The sequence below is a fragment of the Heterodontus francisci genome, chromosome 2, assembly GCF_036365525.1.
Source record: "Heterodontus francisci isolate sHetFra1 chromosome 2, sHetFra1.hap1, whole genome shotgun sequence".
Classification (NCBI taxonomy): Eukaryota; Metazoa; Chordata; class Chondrichthyes; order Heterodontiformes; family Heterodontidae; genus Heterodontus; species Heterodontus francisci.
In genome coordinates, this window is record NC_090372.1 from 162,426,009 (window position 1) to 162,450,598 (window position 24,590).

Here is a 24,590-nt window from a genome sequence, read left to right on the forward strand (position 1 = left end):
GCTGCTCGGATTGCGGAAGAGCAGCCGGACTTGTGATAGATAGCGGGACCGGGGCTCCAGCAGCCGGACTTGTGATAGATAGCGGGACCGGGGCTCCAGCAGCCGGACTTGTGATAGATAGCGGGACCGGGGCTCCAGCAGCCGGACTTGTGATAGATAGCGGGACCGGGGCTCCAGCAGCCGGACTTGTGATAGATAGCGGGACCGGGGCTCCAGCAGCCGGACTTGTGATAGATAGCGGGACCGGGGCTTCAGCAGCCGGACTTGTGATAGATAGCGGGACTGGACTTTGATTCGTGCAAGCAGTGCAGAGACGGTATGGAATAAGATCTGCAGCTTTTAGACTGTAGTACAGATACTTAGTTCATTTGAAAGTACAAGGTAATAGTCCTGTTGAACTCAATGAAATTATTTGTTTCCACCTTCCCTCCCACAGAAACTTATATTTAGGTCCAGAGAGTTGGCGAGATTGTGGGACATTACCACGTGTTTGTTTACTCCAGCTCGCAAAGGTTGCTAAAATTGGAGAACGCTAAATGCTGTGTTAGTGTTTTACAGCCGCCCCTCTGTCCTGCCGTGACCTTAAACTACTCTTTCAAAATGCTGACTCCTATGAAGTGCCGTGTTCAGGACAACTTCACTCATTAAACCAAACCACCGCTAATCGACTGTTTGCTCTTCATTTTCAGCTGCACTTCAGGAAAATGCCAGAGCTGAGTGGGAAAGTTCAGACAGTGCTGGGTCTGATCGATCCAGGACAGTTGGGTCGTACCCTGACCCATGAGCATTTGACCATGTCTTTTGCTTTCTGTTACTCGCCACCACCCCCGAGTCAAGAAGCGTGCTCTGAAATGCCGATAGCCATGAATAATTTGTACTGGCTCAAACAGAACCCATACAGTCACAAAGGCAATCTCCTGTTGCATGAGGAGACCGAGGCGGTTAAAGAGGAACTCCTGCATTTTAAGAAAGTGGGTGGTGGAACTATGGTGGAAAACACGACGACTGGGATATGCAGAGATGTGAAAACCCTCCGGCGTCTTTCTCAAGAGACCGGAGTTCATGTCATTTCAGGGGCCGGATTCTATGTGGGTGAAACTCACTCCCCTGAAACGCAGAGCATAACCGTGGAAAAGGTAAGTGCTCATAACTGGGGTGAAATCAGGGCTAGAAACAGGAAAGGAATGGCACACGATTGCAATGGATGCAATTGAATAATTCCCTTGTTTTCACCAATTGTGATTGGTGTGATAAACGGATACCACGGCCAAGGTGGGGTTGTGGGAGAGGTGAAGGAAGGGTAATATTTATATCTTGTAGTAGTCTTTCTCCAATGGATTTTTAAAATCAAAACACGCTGCCAATGAGTTTTTACCCGGAGCAGAGTTTTAGTGGGTCTATTTTTCGTGTGGGAGGGAGGGGGGAAACGAATCATATTACTGCCTTTCCTTTACGCCTTCTTCCAGTTTTTACATTACTTTAGTGCTGCACTGATTCACTCAAGCCATGTGTTCATTAGCCAAGGCAAGCTGATCTTGCAAGGCAACACAAACCAACTGTGAAAACCATTCCATTTGTCCTAGTAAAACCTGAAATAAATGGATAACATGATAAGATAGGTAAAGTTGTGCCTCATTTCACAATTATTAACAAAAGGCAAACCAGTAATTTTACACCAATGGAGAAACCTCTCTAGGAGCAGCCGAAACCTTATTGACCTCAGAACAAAGAACAGTACAGCACAAGAACAGGCCATTCGGCCCTCCAAGCCTGTGCTGATCTTGATGCCTGCCTAAACTAAAACCTTCTGCACTTCCGGGGACCGTATCCCTCTATTCCCATCCTATTCATGTATTTGTCAAGATGCCTCTTAAACGTCACTATCGTACCTGCTTCCACCACCTCCCCCGGCAGCAAGTTCCAGGCACTCACCACCCTCTGTGTAAAGAACTTGCCTCGTACATCCCCTCTAAACTTTGCCCCTCTCACCTTAAACCTATGTCCCCTAGTAACTGACTCTTCCACCCGGGAAAAAGCTTCTGACTATTCACTCTGTCCATGCCGCTCATAACTTTGTAAACCTCTATCATGTCGCCCCTCGACCTCTGTCGTTCCAGTGAAAACAATCCGAGTTTATCCAACCTCTCCTCATAGCTAATGCCCTCCAGACCAGGCAACATCCTGATAAACCTCTTCTGTACCCTCTCAAAAGCCTCCACGTCTTTCTGATAGTGTGGCGACCAGAATTGCACGCAATATTCTAAGTGTGGCCTAACTAAAGTTCTGTACAGCTGCAGCATGACTTGCCAATTTTTATACTCTATGCCCTGACCGATGAAGGCAAACATGCCGTATGCCTTCTTGACTCCCTTATCCACCTGCATTGCCACTTTCAGTGACCTGTGGACCTGTACGCCCAGATCTCTCTGCCTGTCAATACTCCTAAGGGTTCTGCCATTTACTGTATACCTCCCACCTGCATTAGACCTTCCAAAATGCATTACCTCACATTTGTCCGGATTAAACTCCATCTGCCATTTCTCCGCCCAAGTCTCCAACCGATCTGTATCCTCTGACAATCCTCATCACTATCCGCAACTCCACCAACCTTTGTGTCATCTGCAAACTTACTAATCAGACCAGCTGCATTTTCCTCCAAATCATTTATATATACTACAAACAGCAAAGGTCCCAGCACTGATCCCTGCGGAACACCTCTAGTCACATACCTCCATTCAGAAAAGCACCCTTCCACTGTTACCCTCTGTCTTCTATGACTGAGCCAGTTCTGAATCCATCTTGCCAGCTCACCTCTGATCCCGTGTGACTTCACCTTTTGTACCAGTCTGCCATGAGGGACCTTGTCAATGGCTTTACTAAAGTCCATATAGATAACATCTACTGCCCTTCCTTCATCAATCATCTTTGTCACTTCCTCAAAAAACTCAATCAAATTAGTGAGACAGGACCTCCCCTTCACAAAACCATACTGCCTCTCGCTAATAAGTTTTTACGTTTGCAAATGGGAGTAAATCCTGTCCCGAAGAATCCTCTCCAATAATTTCCCTACCACTGACGTAAGGCTCACCAGCCTATAATTTCCTGGATTATCCTTGCTACCCTTCTTAAACAAAGGAACAACATTGGCTATTCTCCAGTCCTCTGGGGCCTCACCTGTAGCCAATGAGGATGCAAAGATTTCTGTCAAGGCCCCAGCAATTTCTTCCCTTGCCTCCCTCAGTATTCTCGGGTGATCCCATCAGGCCCTGGGGACTTATCTACCTTAATGCTTTGGAAGACACCGAACACCTTTTTGATAATGAGATGACTGAGATTATCTGCACTCCCTTCCCTAGGCTCATCATCCACCAAGTCCTTCTCTTTGGTGAATACTGATGCAAAGTACTCATTTAGTACCTCACCCATTTCCTCTGGCTCCACACATAGATTCCCTTCTCTGTCCTTGAGTGGGCCAACCCTTTCCCTAGTTATCCTCTTGCTCTTTTATGTACGTATGAAAAGCCTTGGGATTTTCCTTAATCCTGTTTGCCAATGACTTTTCATGACCCCTTCTAGCCTTCCTGACTCCTTGCTTAAGTTCCTTCCTACTGTCTTTATATTCCGCAAGGGATTCGTCTGTTCCTAGCCTTCCAGCCCTTACGAATGCTTCCTTTTTCTTTTTGACTAGGCTCACAATATCCCGAGTTATCCAAGGTTCCCGAAACATGCCAAACTTATCCTTCTTCGTCACCGCACTTTAGGAGTCAAAGTATCTCTCAAGACTACTTGGCATTGATAAAATACCACAAAGCTGGTCTGTTTGAAAAATAGAAGCACATGGGATTAAAAGGACAGTGGTAACGAGAGTATGTAATTGGCTAAGGGATAAGAGGCAGAGGTTAGTGGTGAATGGATCTGACTTGACAGCAGTAAACAGTGGGGCCTCCAGGATTAGTATTAGGACCATTGCTTTTCTAGTTATAACCTGGTCTTGGATGTAGGGAGTATAATTTTGAAGTTTGCAGATGATACAAAATTTGGCAGTGTGGTAAATATTGAGGAGATAGTAGCAACTTCAGGACGAAATAGACTGATGTAATGCGCAGAGACATGACAGATGCAACTAAATGCAGAAAAGGGTGAAGAGATGCACTTTAGGACATCAACAGGAAGTATAATCTAAATACTACTATTTTGAGAGGGTGCATCTTCAAAAATCTTTGAGGGTGACAGGACCAACTGATAAGGTGGTTAAGAAAATAAATAGGATGCTTGACTTTTTAAATAGGAGCAATGAGCACAAACAATTAAGTCATGCTAACCCTTTACAAATTACTGGTTAGGCCTCAGCTGGAGTATTATGTACAGTTCTGGGCACTGCACTTTAGGAAGGATGTCAAGGCATTGGAGAGGGTACAAAGGAGGGTTTAGCAGGATGATGACAGACTTCAGTTATGTGGAGAGATTGAAGAAGCTGTAATTGTTCTCCTTCGAGCAGAGAAAGTTAAGGGGAGACCTAACATAGTATTCAAAATTATGAGGGGTTTTGACATAGCAAGTAGAGAGAAATTGTTCCCTCTGGCAAATGGGTCGGTAACCAGAGGTCACATTTAAAATAATTGGCTAAAGAACTAGAGGGGAAATGAGAAATTTTTCACAAAGAACGCTGTTAAGATCTGGAACACACTACCTGAGTGGGTGGCAGAAGCAGATTCCGTTGGATATGTACTTGAAGAGGACTGATTTATATGGTTATGGGGAAAAAGTTAGAGTTTGGGAAAGAATTGAACAGCTCTTTCAAAGATCCATCACAGGCAATGTGTTGTATGATTCTACGATTCTAACATCTAATTGACCTTGGAATGTTACAGAAAATTGACCTTGCGGTGTTTAAAGGGACAAGCCCTGCAGCAGCAAAATAATACGTTGTGCCTTACTTGGAATAATGATCCTGTCCTTACAAAACAACACATTCTTCATCCTGCAAATTATCATGAATAATACCTTGGGCTGGGTACCATTGTGTGTGTAAATTTTATTTATAATCTGAAACTAGGGTCTTAAAGCTATACAAAAGAAACTACAAAAATGTGAGGAGAAAATTGACTGTCGTAGATTGGGAAACTACATTAAAAGTTATGATGGTAGACAGGCAATGGCTAGCATTTAAAGAATTAATACATGGTTTACAACAAATTTACATTCTTTTGAGGCGCAAAATGCCAGCAGGAAAAGTGATCCAACCATGGCTAATGAGAGTAGTTAAAGAATGTATTAGATCGAAGGAAGAAGCTTATAATGTTCCCAAAAAAAATAGTAAGTCTGAGGATTGGGAGCAGTTTAGAATTCGGCAAAGAAGGACTAAGAAACTGATAAAGAAAGAGAAAATAGAATATGAAAGTAAACTAGCAAGAAACATAAAAATGGACTCTCAAAGATTCTATGGCTATGTAAAAAGGAAAAGATTAGCAAAGACAAATGTGGGTCCACTACAGGCAGAGACAGAAGAATTTATAATGGGGAATAAGGAAATGGCAATGAAACTAAACAAATACATTGTGTCTGCCTTCATGGAGGAAGATACAAAAAACCTCCCAGCAATACTAGAGAACCAAGATACTAGCGAGAATAAGGAACTGAAAGAAATTCATATCACTACAAAAATAATATTGCAGAAATTAATGGGGCTGAAAGTTGATCAGTCCCCTGGACCTGATGATCGACATCCCAGAGTGTTGAAAGAGGTGGCTGTAGAGATAGTGGATGCATTGGTGGTCATCTTCCAAAATTCTATAGATTCTGGAACAGTTCCTGAAGATTGGAAGGTGGCAATTGTAACCCCACTATTTAAGAAAGAAGGGAGAGAGAAAACAGGGAACTACAGACCTGTTAGCCTGACATCAGTAGGGAAAATGCTAGAATCTGTTATAAAGGATGCAATAATTGTACGTTTAGAAAATAATGGTAGAATTGGGCAGAGTCAACATGGATTTATGAAAGGGAAATCATGTTTGACAAATCTATTAGAGTTTTTTGAGGATGTAACTAGCCGAATAGATAAGGGGGAACCAGTGGATGTGGTCTATTTGGATTTTCTGAAGGTTTTCGATAAGGTCCCACACAGGAGGTTAGTGAGCAAAATTAGAGCACATGGGATTGGGGGTAATATACTGGCATGGATTGAGATTTGATTAACAGACAAAAAAACAGAGTAGGAGTAAACGAGTCATTCTCAGGTTGGCAGGCTGTTACTAGTGGGGTACCACAAGGATCAGTGCTTGGGTCCCAGCTATTCACAATCTATATCAATGATTTGGATGTAGGGACCAAATGTAATATTTCCAAATTTGCTGATGAGACAAAACTAGGTGGGAATGTGAGTTGTGAGGAGAATGCAAAGTGAGTTCTAGGGGCTTTGGACAGGCTAAGTGAGTGGGCAAGAACATGGAAGATGGAATATAATGAGGAAAAATGTGAAGTTATTCACTTTGGCAGGAAAAACAGAAATGTAGAGTATTTCTTAAATGGTGAGAGATTGGGAAGTGTCGATGTCCAAAGGGACCTGGGTGTCCTTGTTCATAAGTCACTGAAAGCTAGCATGCAGGTGCAGCAAGCAATTAAGAAGGCAAATGGTATTGGCCTTTATTGCAAGAGGATTTGAGTACAGGATTAAAGAAGTCTTGCTGCAATTGTATACAGCCTTGGTAAAACCACAACTGGAGTATTGTATACAGTTTTGGTTTCCTTACCTAAGGAAGGATATACTTGCCATAGAGGGAGTGCAATGAAGGTTCACCAGACTGAACCCTGGGATGGTGGAATTGTCCAATGTGGAGAGGCTGAGAGACTGGGCCTGTATTCTCTAGAGTTTGGAAGAATGAGGGGTGATCTCATTGAAGCATGCAAAATTCTTACAGGGCTTGACAAGGTTAATGCAGGGAGGATGTTTGCCTTGGCTTTGGGGGCCGGGTGGGGGGGGGCGGGGGGTGTTGGACAGGATGGGGGGGCAGGGGGGCAAGATGGGCGGGTAGATGGGGGTGTTCTAGAACCAGGGGATATAGTCTCAATAAGAGGTAGGCTATTTAGGACTGAGATGAGGGATTTCTTCACTCATAGGGTGTAAAATATCCCATGGCACTATTTTGAAGAGTAGGGGAGTCATTCCTGGCCGATATTTATCCCTTAATCAACATCATAAGACTGATTATCTGATCATTATCACCTTGCTGTTTGTAGGAGTTTGCTGTGCGCAAATTGGCTGCCACGTTTACTACGTTACAGCTGTGAGTACACTTCAAAAGGACTTCATTGGCTGTAAAGCACTTTGAGATGTCCCATGGGCATGCAAAGTGCTATATAAATGCAAGTTTCTTTTTTCTTAGATACAGCTTCACCTTGGTAGCAGTTTAAAAGTAGTGCAGAATGAAGTTTGAGATTTCCCTTGCACTCCAGAATGATGCTGGCATAATGAAGTGATTTGATGTAAAGCAAGAGAGACATTATTTTTCCAGGTGATTAAGCCAGATCTGGTGGTCAGCCACCTTCTCCCTGCTGCTTTCACATGCGTTCAAATCCTCTGAAGAAGGAATTTTCCTCCACACAAGATCAGAGGGCAGGTTGTTCAACCTTGCCCGTCTAAGAGCGAAGTCCAAAGTACGGAAAGTCCTCATCAGGGAACTCCTCTTTGCTGACGATGCTGCTTTAACATCTCACACTGAAGAGTGCCTGCAGAGTCTCATCGACAGGTTTGCAGCTGCCTGCAATGAATTTGGCCTAACCATCAGCCTCAAGAAAACTAACATCATGGGGCAGGACGTCAGAAATGCTCCATCCATCAATATTGGCGACCACGCTCTGGAAGTGGTTCAAGAGTTCACCTACCTAGGCTGAACTATCACCAGTAACCTGTCTCTAGATGCAGAAATCAACAAGCGCATGGGAAAGGCTTCCACTGCTATGTCCAGACTGGCCAAGAGAGTGTGGGAAAATGGCGCACTGACACGGAGCACAAAAGTCCGAGTATATCAGGCCTGTGTCCTCAGTACCTTGCTCTATGGCAGCGAGGCCTGGACAACGTATGTCAGCCAAGAGCGACGTCTCAATTCATTCCATCTTTGCTGCCTCCGGAGAATACTTGGCATCAGGTGGCAGGACCGTATCTCCAACACAGAAGTCCTCGAGGCGGCCAACATCCCCAGCTTATACACACTACTGAGTCAGTGGCGCTTGAAATGGCTTGGCCATGTGAGCCGCATGGAAGATGGCAGGATCCCCAAAGACACATTGTACAGCGGGCTCGCCACTGGTATCAGACCCACCGGCCGTCCATGTCTCCGCTTTAAAGACGTCTGCAAACGCAACATGAAATCGTGTGACATTGATCACAAGTCATGCGAGTCCGTTACCAGCGTTCGCCAGAGCTGGCGGGCAGCCATAAAGGCGGGGCTAAAGTGTGGCGAGTCGAAGAGACTTAGTAGTTGGCAGGAAAAAAGACAGAGGCGCAAGGGGAGAGCTAACTGTGTAACAGCCCCGTCAAACAAATTTCTCTGCAGCACCTGTGGAAGAGCCTGTCACTCTAGAATTGGCCTTTATAGCTACTCCAGGCGCTGCTTCACAAACCACTGACCACCTCCAGGCGCGTATCCATTGTCTCTCGAGATAAGGAGGCCAAAGAAAGAGAAAGAAAGAAAGGTGGTCATCAGCTAGACTGGTCATGCACGACACATGCCTGAGGATGTAGCCCTTGAATTTGAGATTATTAAAGTGGAAAGTGACAGAGCTAGGAGTTTTTGGGGTGTTCTGATATAGATGAAAACACTGAAAGTGGAGAAAGGTCAGAGGATGATGCTGGAGGGTTTGAGGTGGACAAGTGGATAGTGAGAGGAAATGAGGAAGTGGTTGATAGTCTTGCCAAATGTTAGAAACCTTAGCAGTGGAGAAAGGGGGAACATCGAGGTTGAGGGATGTTAATTGTGTATCAATTATTTAATTATATGCAGGGTCTTTAGCAGTTATAAGGAGACATTTACTGAGACGATTGGAGGCTTTGAGTGAGGAGCTACATGTTTGTAATCCTTTTTACTCTGTACTATAAATGTGAAACTGAGTAAAGATAGGCTCCAGCATTATCCTTCCAAAACAAGCTTTCTAAAATTGAACAAGGAAAGGGTATGGGTGAGATGAATCAACAACATGAGAGCAGAATAATTGAGGATAGCAGTTGGGGAATTTGGACGTAGGTGGCAATTCCTGAGCAATCTACAAGAGTTATCTTTGTCACGAGCACTATTTTAGCAGCTTAAATTGTTATGGGTTGCTGGTTTATTTATACCATCAGGTTTGATTTGTTGTAGTTAACAGATATTCTGTTGAATGAAGTTCTCCATGGAGCTGATGGAACTGACATCAAATGTGGAGTGATTGGAGAGATTGGCTGCTCTTGGCCAATGATGGAGAGTGAGAAGAAAGTTCTGCAAGCTACAGCTGAGGCACAGACACAGCTTGGCTGCCCTGTCATCATTCACCCTGGCAGAAATAGTGATTCACCTTTTCAGATCATCCGAGTACTACAAGAGGCTGGAGCTGACATCTCTAAAACAGTCATGTCCCACCTAGACCGGTAAGTGGAGAATGTTGTAGAAGAGCAATAGCTTATGTCCAAGACTCCTTTTAAATAAGGAATATTTATAGAAAAAAATGGCAGGCAGTGACTAGTGGGGTACCACAGGGCTCTGTGCTAGGACCCCAGCTATTCACAATATATATTAATGATTTAGATGAGGGAACTAAATGTAATATCTCCAAATTTGCAGATGAGACAAAACTGGGTGGGAGGGTGTGTTGTGAGGAGAATGCAGAGAGGCTTCAGGGTGATTTGGACAAGTTGAGTGAATGGGCTAATGCATGGCAGATGCAGTATAATGTGGATAAATGTGAGGTTATCCACTTTGGTAGCAAAAACAGGAATTCAGATTATTAACTGAACGACTATAAACTGAGAGGGCAATATGCAGCGAGACCTGGGTGTTCTCGTACACCAGTCGCAGAAGGTAAGCATGCAGGTCCAACAGACGCTAAAAAGGCAAATGGTATGTTGGCGTTCATAGCAAGAGGATTCGAGTACAGAAGCAGGGATGTCTTGCTGCAATTATACAGGGCCTTGGTGAGGCTACATCTGGAATATTTTGTGCAGTTTTGGTCTCCTTATCTGAGGAGGGATGTTCTTGCTCTAGAGGGAGTGCAGCGAGGGAGTGCAGCGAAGGTTTACCAGACTGATTCCTGGGATGGCGGGACTGACGTATGAGGAGAGATTGAGTCGGTTAGGATTATATTTGCTGGAGTTCTGAAGAATGAGAGGGGATCTCATAGAAACCTATAAAATTCTAACAGGACTTGACAGGGTAGATGCAGGAAGGATGTTCCCGATGGTGGGGGAGTCCAGAACCAGGGGTCATAGTCTAAGGATACGGGGTAAACCTTTCAGGACTGAGATGAGGGGAAATTTCTTCACCCAGAGAGTGGTGAGCCTGTGGAATTCGCTACCTCAGAAAGCAGTTGAGGCCAAAATATTGCATGTTTTCAAGAAGGAGTTAGATCTTGGGTCTAAAGAGATCAAAGGGTATGGGGCGAAAGCCGGAACAGGCTACTGAGTTGGATGATCAGCCATGATCATAATGAATGGCGGAGCAGGCTAGAAGGGCTGAATGGCCTACCCCAGCTCCTATTTTTCTTTGTTTCTATGACTCAACTGGGGTACACAGGCAAATGCAGAGAAAGGGGCCCTGGCCGAGAGAATGTCAGATCAGGCTGTAACTCTGACTGCAGTTGTAATGCCAAGTACAAAAATTGCTGAGTTCAGGGGACATGAACAAGATACCTGAGAGTTATAGGGAATTTTTGTCAAAAGGAAAAGTAACTCCTTATCCCTCAAGTGAGGCAGGTAAATCTATAGTTATACTTGGGGATACAGGAGCAACCCAAACTCTCTTGCTGGGGAGAGGCTTAACTTTTCCACCAGTGTGCATTGAATGCCAAGGTTTTAGTGAATGGTAACGGCGGGGAGTATATACCCATGCCTTTGTATCAGGTGCACCTGGAGTGTGAGCTAATGTCTGAAACAGTAACCATAGGAGCTGTCCATAGTTTGCCTGTAGACAGAGTTGACCGACTCCTGGGGAATGATTTGGTCGGAGCAAAGGTAGTAGCTTCTCCAGTACTCACGGAAAGACCAAGTGAAGTCAAGGAGACAGCAGTTGCAAGAAAAGGTTTTTTTCTTCATGTGTAGTGAACCGAGAAATGGCTAAACAAGTTCCATTGGCAGAGGTCAAATTAGCACTACGGACAGATAGCCAAATATCTGAAACTTTCTTTAGGGATTTGGATAATCTGAAAGCGATGTTCAATAAGTCTTCTCTGATCAGGGCTCAGCAAGCCGGTCCAGAGTTAAGTGGCACAATCAGCTCTAACTGATGTTGAGGCAGAGAGAGTTCCGGAAGACTACTATATTAAAAATGGGATTCTGATGAAGATGTGGAGAACTCCTCAGAGACCTGTAGACGAAGAATGGACTAGTCCACCAGATAGTGGTACTGCCCAAGTAACACAGGAAATATTAAGGATAGCCCATGACATTCCAATGGCAGGTCATGTGGGGATCCGGAAGACCCAATCACTATAAGTCAACATTTTTACTGGATAGGTCTTTGAGGACATAAAACATGCCATATGTGCCAGATTGTGGGAAACTGCAACCTGCCATAAAACAAGCACCTCCAATCCCCATACCAGTTATTGGGGAACCATTTAGTAAGATGTTGGTAGATTGATTGGGACCATTACCAAAAACAAAAGGGACATCAATATATACCCACTATCATGGGTATGGCTACTCAGTTCGCAGAGGCCATTCCCTTGAGAACAATATCTGCTAAATTAGTGGTAGAGAAGTTAACCCAGTTCTTCACTAGATGTGGATTACTGATTGGGATCCAGTCGGATCAAGGTTTGAATTTTATGTCAAAATTTTTTTCAGGATGTTATGAATAATCTGGGTATAACAGTTACAGTCTTCAGCATACCACCCACAGACACAAGGGGCTTTAGAACGGTATCATCAGACCCTCAAAAAGAGTATCAGGGCATATTATCATGAATATCCCCATGATTGGGACAAAAGACTAGAACAACGTTTGTTTGCGACCAGGGGTTCACCTAATGAGTCTACCAGTTTTAGTCAGTTTTGAGGTAAGAGTTCCTCAAGAACTAATCAAAAGAAAAGTTTTTAGAACAGAGACGAATCTTCTGTGTTAGATTATTTATCTGTGTTCTGAGAGCGGCTCACTAGAGCCTGCAAAGTGTCTCAGGAACACCTGAAAGCTTTCCAAGCAACTATGAAGAAACGGGCAGACAAGCATGACAACGTCCGAACATTTCAACCAGGGGATGAGGTGTTGGTATTACTGCCTTTACAGGGTGAACCACTGAAAGCACGGTTCAGTGGGCCATATAGAGTAGTCTAAAGGATTGGTAAAGTAAATTATTTGATTGACACTCCAGGTCGCCGGAAAAAGAATCGGCTGTGTCACATCAATATGTTGAAACAGTATCATTGCCAGGAGGAGGGTAAGCAAGAACAGGTATGTCAGGTAGTAGGGACAGAGAAGGATGAAAGGGATAGTGTGGATGAGGTAGAAGGAGGCCTAGACAATTCTCAAATTGAACCTCCTACTATCTGGTGAGCTAATACTGAATTATTAGGGAGATTAGACTCTATACTTTCATATTTAGATGCAGAACAATGAGAAGACCTAACAAGGCTACTCACAGCATTTAAAGGAGTCTGTAGAGACAAACCAGGATGCACAGCCTTAGCCACACATGATGTGGATGTCGGAGAATTCTCTCCTATAAAACAGCATTCTTATTGCTTATAGCGGCGCAGTGGTTAGCACCGCAGCCTCACAGCTCCAGCGACCCGGTTTCAGTTCTGGGTACTGCCTGTGCGGAGTTTGCAAGTTCTCCCTGTGTCTGTGTGGGTTTCCACCGGGTGCCCTGGTTTCCTCCCACAGCCAAGGACTTGCAGGTTGATAGGTAAATTGGCCATTGTAAATTGCCCCTAGTGTAGGTAGGTGGTAGGAGAATGGTGGGGATGTGGTAGAGAATATGGGGTTAATGTAGGATTAGGAGAAATGGGTGGTTGTTGGTCGGCACAGACTCAGTGGGCCGAAGGGCCTGTTTCAGTGCTGTATCTCTAAATAAATAAATAAATATTATGTCCAGAGAAACAAGCCCAGGTGAAAGCAGAAATCCAGCACATGTTGGAAAACCACCTAATTGAACCTAGTCATAGCAACTGGAGTTCCCCAGTCATGTTGTTGCCTAAATCTAACAGTTCAACTCAATTTTGTATAGACTACACACAGGTTAAAGCAGTAACAAAGGCAGACTCCTACCCAATTCCTCGCTTGGAAGACTGTACTGACAGAGTTGGCAGTGTCACGTTTCCTACCAAAATAGATTTGTTAAAGGGATACTGGTAGGTTCCTTTAACACCCTGAACTAAAGAAATATCGGCCTTTGTCACACCAGATTGTCTTTTCCAATGCCGAGTGATGCCATTTGGGCTAAAAAAAAAATGACCCAGCAACTTTCCAGAAACTAATGAATCAAGTGGTAGTTAGTGTTCCTAACTGCGTGGTTTACCTTGTTGATGTGTTGCTGTACAGTGACACTTGGAAGGGCCACTTGGAACAAGTAAAAGCTCGGTTTAGGAAACTACAGTCAGCTGATTTGGTGATGAACCTTATCAAAAGTAAATTTGGAAAGGCGCGGGTGAACAAAGAACAGTACAGCACAGGAACAGGCCATTCGGCCCTCCAAGACTGCGCCAATCTTGATGCCTGCCTAAACTAAAACCTTCTGCACTTCCGGGGTCCGTATCCCTTTATTCCCATCCTATTCATGTATTTGTCAAGATGCCTCTTAAACGTCGCTATCGTACCTGCTTCCACCACCACCCCTGGCAGCAAGTTCCAGGCACTCACCACCCTCTGTGTAAAGAACTTGCCTCGCACATCCCCTCTAAACTTTGCCCCTCTCACCTTAATCCTCTGTCCCCTAGTAACTGACTCTTCCACCCTGGGAAAAGCTTCTGACTATTCACTCTGTCCATGCCGCTCATAACTTTGTAAACCTCTATCATGTTGCCCCTCCACCTCCATCCCAGTGAAAACAATCCGGGTTTATCCAACCTCTCCTCATAGCTAATGCCCTCCAGACCAGGCAACATCCTGGTAAACCTCCTCTGTACCCTCTCCAAAGCCTCCACGTCCTTCTGGTAGTGTGGCGACCAGAGTTGCACGCAATATTCTAAGTGTGGCCTAACTAAGGTTCTGTACAGCTGCAGCAGGACTTGCCAATTTTTATACTCTATGCCCCAACCGATGAAGGCAAGCATGCCATATGCCTTATTGACTACCTTATCCACCTGCGTTGCCACTTTCAGTGTCCTGTGGACCTGTACGCCCAGATCTCTCTGCCTGTCAATACTCCTAAGGGTTCTGCCATTTACTGTATACTTCCCACCTGCATTAGACCTTCCAAAATGCATTACCTCACATTTTTCCGGATTAAACTCCATCTGCCATTTCTCCGCCCAAGTCTCTAACCGATCTATATCCTGCTGTATCCTCTGACAATCCTCATCACTATTCGTAACTCCTCCAACCTTTGTGTCATCCGCAAACTTCCTAATCAGACCAGCTACATTTTCCTCCAAATCATTTATATATACTACAAACAGCAAAGGTCCCAGCACTGATTCCTGCGGAACACCACTAGTCACATCCCTCCATTCAGAAAAGCACCCTTCCACTGCTACCCTCTGTCTTCTATGACAAAGCCAGTTCTGAATCCATCTTGCCAGCTCACCTCTGATCCCGTGTGACTTCACCTTTTGTACCAGTCTGCCATGAGGGACCTTGTCAAAGGCTTTACTGAAGTCCAGATAGATAACATCTACTGCCCTTCCTTCATCAATCATCTTCGTCACTTCCTCAAAAAACTGAATCAAATTAGTGAGACACGACCTCCCCTTCACAAAACCATGCTGCCTCTCTCTAATAGGTTTGTTTGTTTCCAAATGGGAGTAAAGCCTGTCCCGAAGAATCCTCTCTAATAATTTCCCTACCACTGACGTAAGGCTCACCGGCCTATAATTTCCTGGATTATCCTTGCTACCCTTCTTAAACAAAGGAACAACATTGGCTATTCTCCAGTCCTCTGGGACCTCACCTGTAGCCAATGAGGATGCAAAGATTTCTGTCAAGGCCCCAGCAATTTCTTCCCTTGCCTCCTTCAGTATTCTGGGGTAGATCCCATCAGGCCCTGGGAACTTATCTACCTTAATGCTTTGCAAGACACCCAACACCTCCTCCTTTTTGATGATGAGATTACAGAGACTATCAACACTCCCTTCCCAAAGTCCACCAAGTCCTTCTCTTTGGTGAATACTGATGCAAAGTACTCATTTAGTACTTCGCCCATTTCCTCTGGCTCCACACATAGATTCCCTTCTCTGTCCTTGAGTGGGCCAACCCTTTCCCTGGTTACCCTCTTGCTCTTTATATATGTATAAAAAGCCTTGGGATTTTCCTTAATCCTGTTTGCCAATGACTATTCATCACCGCTTTTAGCCCTCCTAACTCCTTGCTTAAGTTCCTTCCTACTGTCTTTATATTCCTCAAGGGATTCGTCTGTTCCTTGCCTTCCAGCCCTTACGAATGCTTCCTTTTTCTTTTTGACTAGGCTCACAATATCCCACGTTATCCAAGGTTCCTGAAACTTGCCAAACTTATCCTTCTTCCTCACAGGAACATGCCGGTTCTGGATTCTAATCAACTGACGTTTGAAAGACTACCTGGCGCATATAGTAGGGCAAGGACAAGTGTTGCCAAGAACAGCAAAAGTACAAGCATTGATGGAGTTCCCTGCCCCCAAGACTAAACATAAAATCATGAGGTTTTGGGGACGTGGGGTTTTTACCGCAAGTTTGTACCAAATTTTAGCACTATAGCTGCTCCACTGATGGATTTGCTACAAAAAAAGAAAGCCAAGGTAGTGTTGTCAGGAGAGTGCCAACCATCTTTTGAGAGGCTGTTTTCATCAATGAATCAGTGTTGGCTGCCCCAAATTTCACTAAACTGTTCAAAGTAGCAATTGATGCTGATGATTAGATTAGATTAGATTAGAGATACAGCACTGAAACAGGCCCTTCGGCCCACCGAGTCTGTGCCGAACATCAACCACCCATTTATACTAATCCTACACTAATCCCATATTCCTACCAAACATCCCCACCTGTCCCTATATTTCCCTACCACCTACCTATACTAGTGACAATTTATAATGGCCAATTTACCTATCAACCTGCAAGTCTTTTGGCTTGTGGGAGGAAACCGGAGCACCCGGAGAAAACCCACGCAGACACAGGGAGAACTTGCAAACTCCACACAGGCAGTACCCGGAATCGAACCCGGGTCCCTGGAGCTGTGAGGCTGCGGTGCTAACCACTGCGACTTGGGGATCGGTGCAGTCCTGTTACAAGATGATGAATTGGGCATTGATAGGCCACTTTTCCAAAAAGCTAAATTGACACCAGAAGAGATATTCCTACAGTGTAAAAAGAAACCTTGGGAATACTCCTGGCTCTTAAACATTTTGAGGTATATGACCACCATGATTACAGAAAGATACTTGTATATACTGATCATTACAACCTAGCCTTTGTGGAAAAATTCAAAAAAAACAGAATGCCAGACTATTTTGATAGAGTTTACTATTGCAGCCCTATTACTTAAAGGTTATCCATATTGTGGGGAAAGACAATGTAATTGCTGATACTTTGTCTCGAATTTAACCTTGCTTTGAGTTATGAGTACAAAGATGGTATAAGGCATAACTGTATTAGTTACAGGTACAGAGTGAATGAGAATGATTGTGTAAGTTTTTAAATTTTTTTTCACCTTCTGTTTTTTTCGCTCATTGTAATGAAACACATTTTAAAATGCTGTTCCATTCCTCCAAGGACGGAGGTGTTATGACTGTTTTCATTTTTAAAAATATTTTTTGACTAGTGTTTAAAAATTGTGGAAATTGATTCATTTGAAAGAATGAAGGGATTCCATAGATGCTGGGCTTTGCTTTTTTTTAAAACACAAACGGTCACTGGAAGGACTTGAGATTTTGTGTAAAAACAAACCCTTACTGGATGTCACATGTCTTAATCTAAGTAAACAGCAGGAGTTGTTTATAGAGAATTGACATGTCAAGATTTATGGTGGTCAAAAGTTGGTTTTGTTTTGGACATTGTTTTGATTCAGCTGGGGGTAAGCCTGCTGAGAGAAGCCACCAGCTCATCCTTTGTCCGCCTCTTTGAGAAACCCTGAGAATCCAGTCTGATAGCTGAAAGCCCTGATGCAGTGATTCTTCTGGAAAGCCTGTCAGACTAATACTCGATGTCGCCTGAAAAAAATTGCTCCAAAAGATCCCAGTGACAGCCGTCTATGCGTATTTGGATGCCAGAATAAGGCACCACCTGGGACATACCGTATTTTATATTTTTTCTTCAAGAATTAACAAGTATTTGGACAAAGTATTTTGTTTTTTGTCTTTTTTGTAAAGAGATCTCTGCAGATTTTTTCTTTAACCTGTGTGTGTGTGTGTGTGTGTGTGTGTTTTGCTTCTTTATTAAGTCTTATTTTATAATAACTTAATAATTTTGTTGTTAAAGAAACCTGATTGGTGAATTTTATTCTGAAACTAAAATAAAGTGTATAATTGGCTATGTTGGTAACTAGGTAAAATATTTAAATATATGTTCTGACCTGTGGAGAAGTTTCTTTGGCCTCCTTATCTCGAGAGACAATGGGTAAGTACCTGGAGGTGGTCAGTGGTGTGTGGAGCAGCGCCTGGAGTGGCTATAAAGGCCAATTCTAGAGTGACGGGCTCTTCCACAGGTGCTGCAGAAAAATCTGTTTGTCGGGGCTGTTACACAGTTGGCTCTCCCCTTGTGCTTTTGTCTTTTTTCCTGCCAACTGCTAATCTCAACAACTGTGGTCTACCAAGCATTGGTTGATCATTAGCTGCACTTGAACCACTCAGTGCAGTTGCCTGAGCTTCATTCCCTAATAGCTGGAGGGAAAAAAGAATGGATGAATAAGCTAAGCGAGCAACTGTTTGTCCTGGACTTCCAGTTATCATCTTGTAGACTAATAGCCCTGCCAACACTATACAGCAGTAGATCTTTTCCATTGATTTTTATTTTTAGCTTCTCAGCACAACAAAGGTTATTTCATCTGTGTAGAGAGTTATTTTATTCTGCAGTTGAGCAGCAGCACTGAAGTATGCAATGCAAAAGTTCTGCATGAATACTTTAACCTGGTCATGCTTATGCCTAAATTGATTGGGACGTTTGCCATTTGGAGTTGTATTTGTGTTTTAAATAAACATTTTTAGCAATAACTAATGTAGCTTTATTAGGAGTATAAGTAGTTTTAAATATAAGGAAGGGAGAAAATAAAACGTATTTACATTTTTATTTAATGTTCATGTATTTGTAGTCTTGAAATAGTATTGCAATCATAACAATACTTCTGGCATTTGAGCATTACTATCTTTACTCTATCTCTATAAGCATAAAACATTCAACCAGTCGAGGAAACATTGGTTACTGGCTTATATCTGTTGCTGTCTGTTTATTTGTCAAATAAAACAAAGGTTAAAGCCCTAATAAGATTTCATGGAGTACTTTGCCAACCCACTTTTGTAATTTGAACTGCATCATATGCTTCTACTGCGCCACCCAGTTTGGTATCATTAGCAAATTTGATCACTTTGCACTGAGTTTCTGAGCCCAGCTCATCTATGTAAATGAGAAACAGGAGGAGTACAGCACCAAGCTCTGGGCCACCTACTCCTCCTCCAACCCCCCACTATGAGATAACTCCTGTGTTGAGTAGTTATTACTTTTTACTCAGCAGTCAGTTCCTTATCCGTTCCTAAGGTTTACCCCGAATTCAGAAAGAGCTGGCCAATTGCAGATGAAATTTAATGCGTACAAATGCAAAGTACGGCAAACGAGATGGAAAAATAAGCATTACCCTTGCTCTATGAATGGTGCTGAAATTGCGGAAGATGCAGTGGAAAGGGATCTGATGGTCTTTGTAGTGTCAACGTTCATATCGCACCAGTGCAGAGCAACAAGCAACTAGAGCATTCACAACATAGACAATAAAGTAGGAAAAAAAGTCATGGTCAAAGAGTGTTTTGGGCAGACTGCACTGTGTCCCGTTCTGATCGTTGAGACACAAAGTAAATATTGAAGCACGAGAGGCAGTGCAGAAAAGAGTCATGATACAGATTCATGGTGTTAAGGTTCTGAGTCATGAGGGAAAGTTGCTTTTAAACTTGGGGGAAAAAAGTGTGTGAGATGATCATAAAAGGGTATACAAGTGGTCAATGTTATGGAAAAGGCTAGTCAATTTTAAGTTTTAAGGCAGATAGTAATCAACACTTGGAATGGGCTACCCAGAAGAACGGTGAGGGCAAAAACCCTGGATCCATTTTAGAAACAATTGGATGATTCAGCAGTGGGACTTTGAGTTGCTTCTGGGTAGATGAACTAACGTGCTGAAGTTAACGGCTTTGGGCTATACTGAGTCTAGGAGCAAGAGACCATTTTAAGCATGTCAAGCGGCCAGTGATATTACATCACTGGACAAATATAGATTATGTAGCCTGTGACAAGTGCCAAATATTGTGGCCCCTTTGTCTTATTTACTGTAATGCACCAAATTATAGGGCAAATAACAATTCGTCTGTTTTAGTTCTGGTGTTGAGATTGTACAGGGACTACTATTGGAGATTCAATAATTATTGCTCATGTCAAATATAGGTCTTATATTGTGTTGGTTGTTCCATTTGGCGATTCCCTGCCACTTGACTATGTTTAGCGCTATTTTAAAAGAACATGCAGGCGCGTTAAGTTGGATGTTACTGAAATCAGTAGGACACTTTCTGAAGATCGTCTTAATTGGGATTGTAAGGAGAGTCTGGTGCCTCGATGAATCTTCAGTAACACTATAATTCTTTAAGTGCGATGGAGTTTCTCGACCTCCAACACAGGAGGACCGGGAATCGAGATACTGCTGAAGAACTGGTTCCTGAAGACGGCCATCATCATGTCACATTCCAGTGCTTGCTGAGCACCTGAGAACCTGTTTATATTACATCTGTCTCTTCGTCACCTCCCGCTGTATTCTAATATGTGAATGAGTTATACTTTATCGCAATCCTACCGTGAGAATTCTAACAAATGGGCTTTCATTCATGCTTCCAAAACCAATGTAAACACTGCTATTTTTTTTTAAAAAGCAAACTGTACGTTCAAGAAAGTGTAAACTCCTTGATCGGTTTTGAAACTAAAATATATTATCCAAGTGGCCCAGTATGTGCTACTAATGACCTTTTCAAGCATGTTTAGATTAAGGGTCGAGAAAATCGTTTTGATTCTGAAAGATCTTCAGTTGCAAACTCCACCCATCACTGGTCTGACCAGTTCGCTGAGCAAAATTTCGTCCAATGTTTGGAACGGACACGGCACGATCTAATGTTCAGAAGGAATGTTAATGGTTCTGGGATTATACAGCGTGACCTTTCTATTATGGATTGGTATGGTGTTACATTAACCCTTTGGAACCCACATGTCTTTTGAAGCGTGCAAAATCCACTTCAATCCGATTGGCAAAGCGTATAAAAATGAACATTGGACATAGAGGGCACCGATACAGATGGGTGATGTGTTGGAGATCGGTTCACTGTTGAAACGATGGTGCAGACCTGCATATTCATGTGTACCTTGTGTTTATTAGGTCCATACTTGATCAGGATAAACTTCTCGAGTTTGCCAAACTGGGAAGTTACCTCGAGTACGATCTGTTCGGCATTGAAATGCTAAACTACGTTTTTTGCCCGGCTGTGGATATGCCCTGTGACATTGAAAGGATCCATCGGTAGGTAGATACCTAGAACAGGTGTCACATAGATACAGCCCTTTATTATATTATGAGAAATAAGGTTTACTTTAGTGAGTTAGAATATAAACTAATGTACAATTCTAAAGATTTATTTGTGATTGTTTCCCTTTTTTATTAACCTTTCCTGTTCGAATATTCCTACTCAACAAAGAATAGCTCGTGAAACGTTTAAAGAAAATCGATGTTTTAATTTAAATTTCCAAACATGCCTTTCAGTTAATTTCAATTGTCAAAGGGTCTCCCCAAAGTAAACTGCCATTTCTTCTCGTAATGACTTTTGAATTGCAATAATCGATTTTACGGTGCGAATTCTTAACTGTTCATTACACAACATCGGAGCAAGTCTTCAGCGATTCCACAGTGCCCTATTGCGAAAGGCTGAAATCACAAAACTTTGCATAATTCGTAGGGAATGCACTTGTTCGCCGCAAAACGTGCATGAATTTCGATGACACACCAGTGGTTCTCGCTGATTCGTAAACCAGCTGTATTTTGATGTGGGGAACAAATTCATTTCAACACTCGCTATATATCAGTGTGTAAAATAAAATGTTTCAAAGAAAATTTCACTTTTCCTTAACTATGAAAATAGTGCACTGACATTTTAAGCACAAGGAGTAATGAGGACTCTTTGCATGGAAAGGTAACTCCTCCGTCAAACAATACTTGTGAAATTGTTATTTGCATTAGGGTGGATGCCTTCTATCATTTATTCCATCATTGTCACTTGCTGCTTGTTTTTACTGAATATGATACGATTGAAAGAGACGTTTAGTGCCTTTATTTAACATATTCAACAAGCTTGCGAAGTATTTCCGCATTTAATGCACTGCCCCAAGAATTAATAATGCCTTTATTTTACCAAAAATCTGGTGTTTTTTCCCTAAATTCTGATCTCTTTTTAATAGTACTCTACGGTTAATTTAACATTAACAACGAAAATCTCGTAATCTGGCAAGAGATTATCGGTATCTTGTTTCTAGTTTTGCTACAAGGGACTAGGGAACGCGGTAAAGCAATTTTAGAGGTCCAGGCACTTGAGGTAATTGGTGGAGTCCCACTTCACTCTGCCTCAGCTCATCTGCTGCTGAAACCCTCATTCATGCCTTTGATACTGCTTGACTTGACTATTCCAACGCACTCCTGGCCAGCCTCCCACATTCTACCCTTCGGTAAACTTAAGCACTTCCAAAACTCTACAGTCCATAGCCTATGTGGCACCAAGTCCCATTCATCCATCATCCCAGTGCTCGCCGACTTACGTTGACTCCAGGTTGACCAATGCCTTGATTTTAAAATTCTCATATTTGTTTTCAAGTTCCTCCATAACTTCACCCGTCCCTCTTTTAAAACTTCCTCCAGCTCTATAACCCTCTGAGGTAGCTGTACTCCTCTAATTCAGGCGTATTGTGCATCCCTGATTTTAATCGTCACCCTGTTGGTGGTGATGCCTTCAGCTGCCCAGCCGCTACCTCTGGAATTCCCTCCCTATACCTGTCTAACTTGCTACCTCTCTCTCCTCTTAAGATGTTCCTAACTAATCAAGCTTCCAGTCATCTGCTCTAATTTATCTTTATGTGCCTCCACGTCAAATTTTATTTGGGTCGCTTTACTATGTTTAAAGGCGCTATAGAAATGCAAGTTGTTTTTGTTAAGTGGGGGCCTTGGGGTTCCTGTGCTGTATAAATGGTGCTGGAGGAAAGCTACTCTGCCTGAACGTTGTGTAAACAAAGTTCCATAAAGAGAGTAAGAAGTAGATTGCAGTTTGTGTACTGACAAATGTTCTGACTAGAATTGACCAGTAATGGATTTGTATTTTCAGGATCCGTTTGCTGGTTGAAGAGGGTTATGGAGACAACGTGCTGATGGCCCACGATATTCACACTAAGAACAGGTTAACTAAGTACGGAGGGCACGGCTATTCACACATTCTCACCAGCATCGTTCCGAAAATGAAGCAGCGAGGCATCTCTCAGTCAGCTATAGACAAGATTTTAGTGGAAAACCCGAAACGTTGGCTAACCTTCAAATAATTAAATGGACACTATCCTATTCTTTCAAAGTAATTTACAGTTGCTTTTAAAGATCATATTTTCCAATAGACTGATTTATCGTTGATTTAAGGGCAATGCTTTCTCTCTAAATTTTTAATTCCTAACACACAAAGAAAATTAACTAGTCTTAATCTGTGTTGGATCAGAAAAGAATGGACTCGCAATATTTGACGCGTGCTTGTTTTGCGATGATCTCTTACTATTTAGTTGTAGATAAACGTTGAACATAATGAATGAGGAAGATAGTACAATTTGTTGCAACACTTACTGATAAGAAGAATTTATAGCAATTAAACAACCCACTTGGGGCTAATTTGATTCGGGCGATAATTTCTCGATTTGTTCCGACCTTCCACAGCCTATAAAATTGGTGCTACGGATAAGGCAAATGTCAGTCATGTGTGAAGCGTAACTGTATGGAATATTTCTGCAATATAAACCTCTTGCCTACATAGCAATAGAGGCTGCACTTAAAAGTTAGTTGTTGACGGAAAGAACCATGGATCCTCCCAAGAACCTGGTAAAGTGCTGCAATAATGCGAGTTCATTCTATTGTTGCGTTTATTTCTTATCGAGCACTTTCATATTTAAATATTACTACCATGTTAGCAGCACAAATAACAATGGAACCCCCAATGAACAATTCATTTGGAATACAATCTGGTTGTATCAAGCCTGTACTGTGAAAGGGCGAGGAAATGAAAGTTTAAAGTGCATCTGCTGCTTAAGATTGATTTATTACTTGTTTGAAAATTATTGGAGAAAAAAAATCGTTTTTCTACTAACCTCTGACCCCAAGTGTAAGAGGATATTTCCCCCACAGTACAGAATTTGATATTTACATATTGAACTAATGCTACTTTTACATCAAATCAAAGAGAACTTGGAATTCTAAAACAAAATAGACCAGACGTTTGAAGGTGTTGTATTGTCTTTTAATGAACAGCAATACGGTATAACAGTAATCTGGGCCCCAAACAGTAACTGAGTTATTGTAATACGCCGCGTAAAATTAAAGTATAAATGGGAAAAGCAAATGGCTGCCTTATACCAAACTTCAAATTGAGTCCTATTCATAAACTAAATTGAAAAATGAAAGGTGTGGAAGTAATTATGTGTAAAATATCTTATTTTTACTGAATTTAATATGGAGGCCTAAAGCTGGAAACACTTTTTAACATTGTCCTAACATTACATGATAGGATCTTATATAATATATATAATCCCACCGCACTGGATCGTCAGTTGAGTGTGTGGTGGAATTACTCATCAGACAGGCAGAATGTATCCTATTAAAACATAAGAATACCGCGAAGGAACCTGCAAGATTGAATGGTTTGAACCATACATTTTATTCATTACGTCTAATAAGGTCGTATTATGTGGTATGAACTGTTAACTGATAATCAAAACGCGAGCAGTAAAATCAATACAAAAAGCTATT

At 42.5% G+C, this 24,590-nt stretch overlaps 1 protein-coding gene across 1 annotated transcript; it reads left to right on the plus strand.

Annotated features, from left to right (window-relative positions):
- Window positions 1-24,584, plus strand: pter (phosphotriesterase related). The gene is made up of 5 exons (XM_068013280.1): window positions 1-381; window positions 690-1,136; window positions 9,354-9,619; window positions 20,928-21,068; window positions 22,915-24,584. Exons 2-5 carry the CDS (start codon window positions 705-707, stop codon window positions 23,123-23,125), a joined length of 1,050 nt encoding a protein of 349 aa, XP_067869381.1. The 5' UTR covers window positions 1-381; window positions 690-704; the 3' UTR covers window positions 23,126-24,584.
- Window positions 24,585-24,590: the final 6 nt, after the last annotated feature.

Bases quoted from the DNA above. Each gene is read 5' to 3' on its own strand.
- pter (XM_068013280.1), top strand. From the start codon at position 705: ATGCCAGAGCTGAGTGGGAAAGTTCAGACAGTGCTGGGTCTGATCGAT. The intron at 1,137-9,353 runs GTAAGTGCTCAT...GATTTGTTGTAG, and splicing joins AGAGCATAACCGTGGAAAAG to TTAACAGATATTCTGTTGAA. The intron at 21,069-22,914 runs GTAGGTAGATAC...TTGTATTTTCAG, and splicing joins GACATTGAAAGGATCCATCG to GATCCGTTTGCTGGTTGAAG.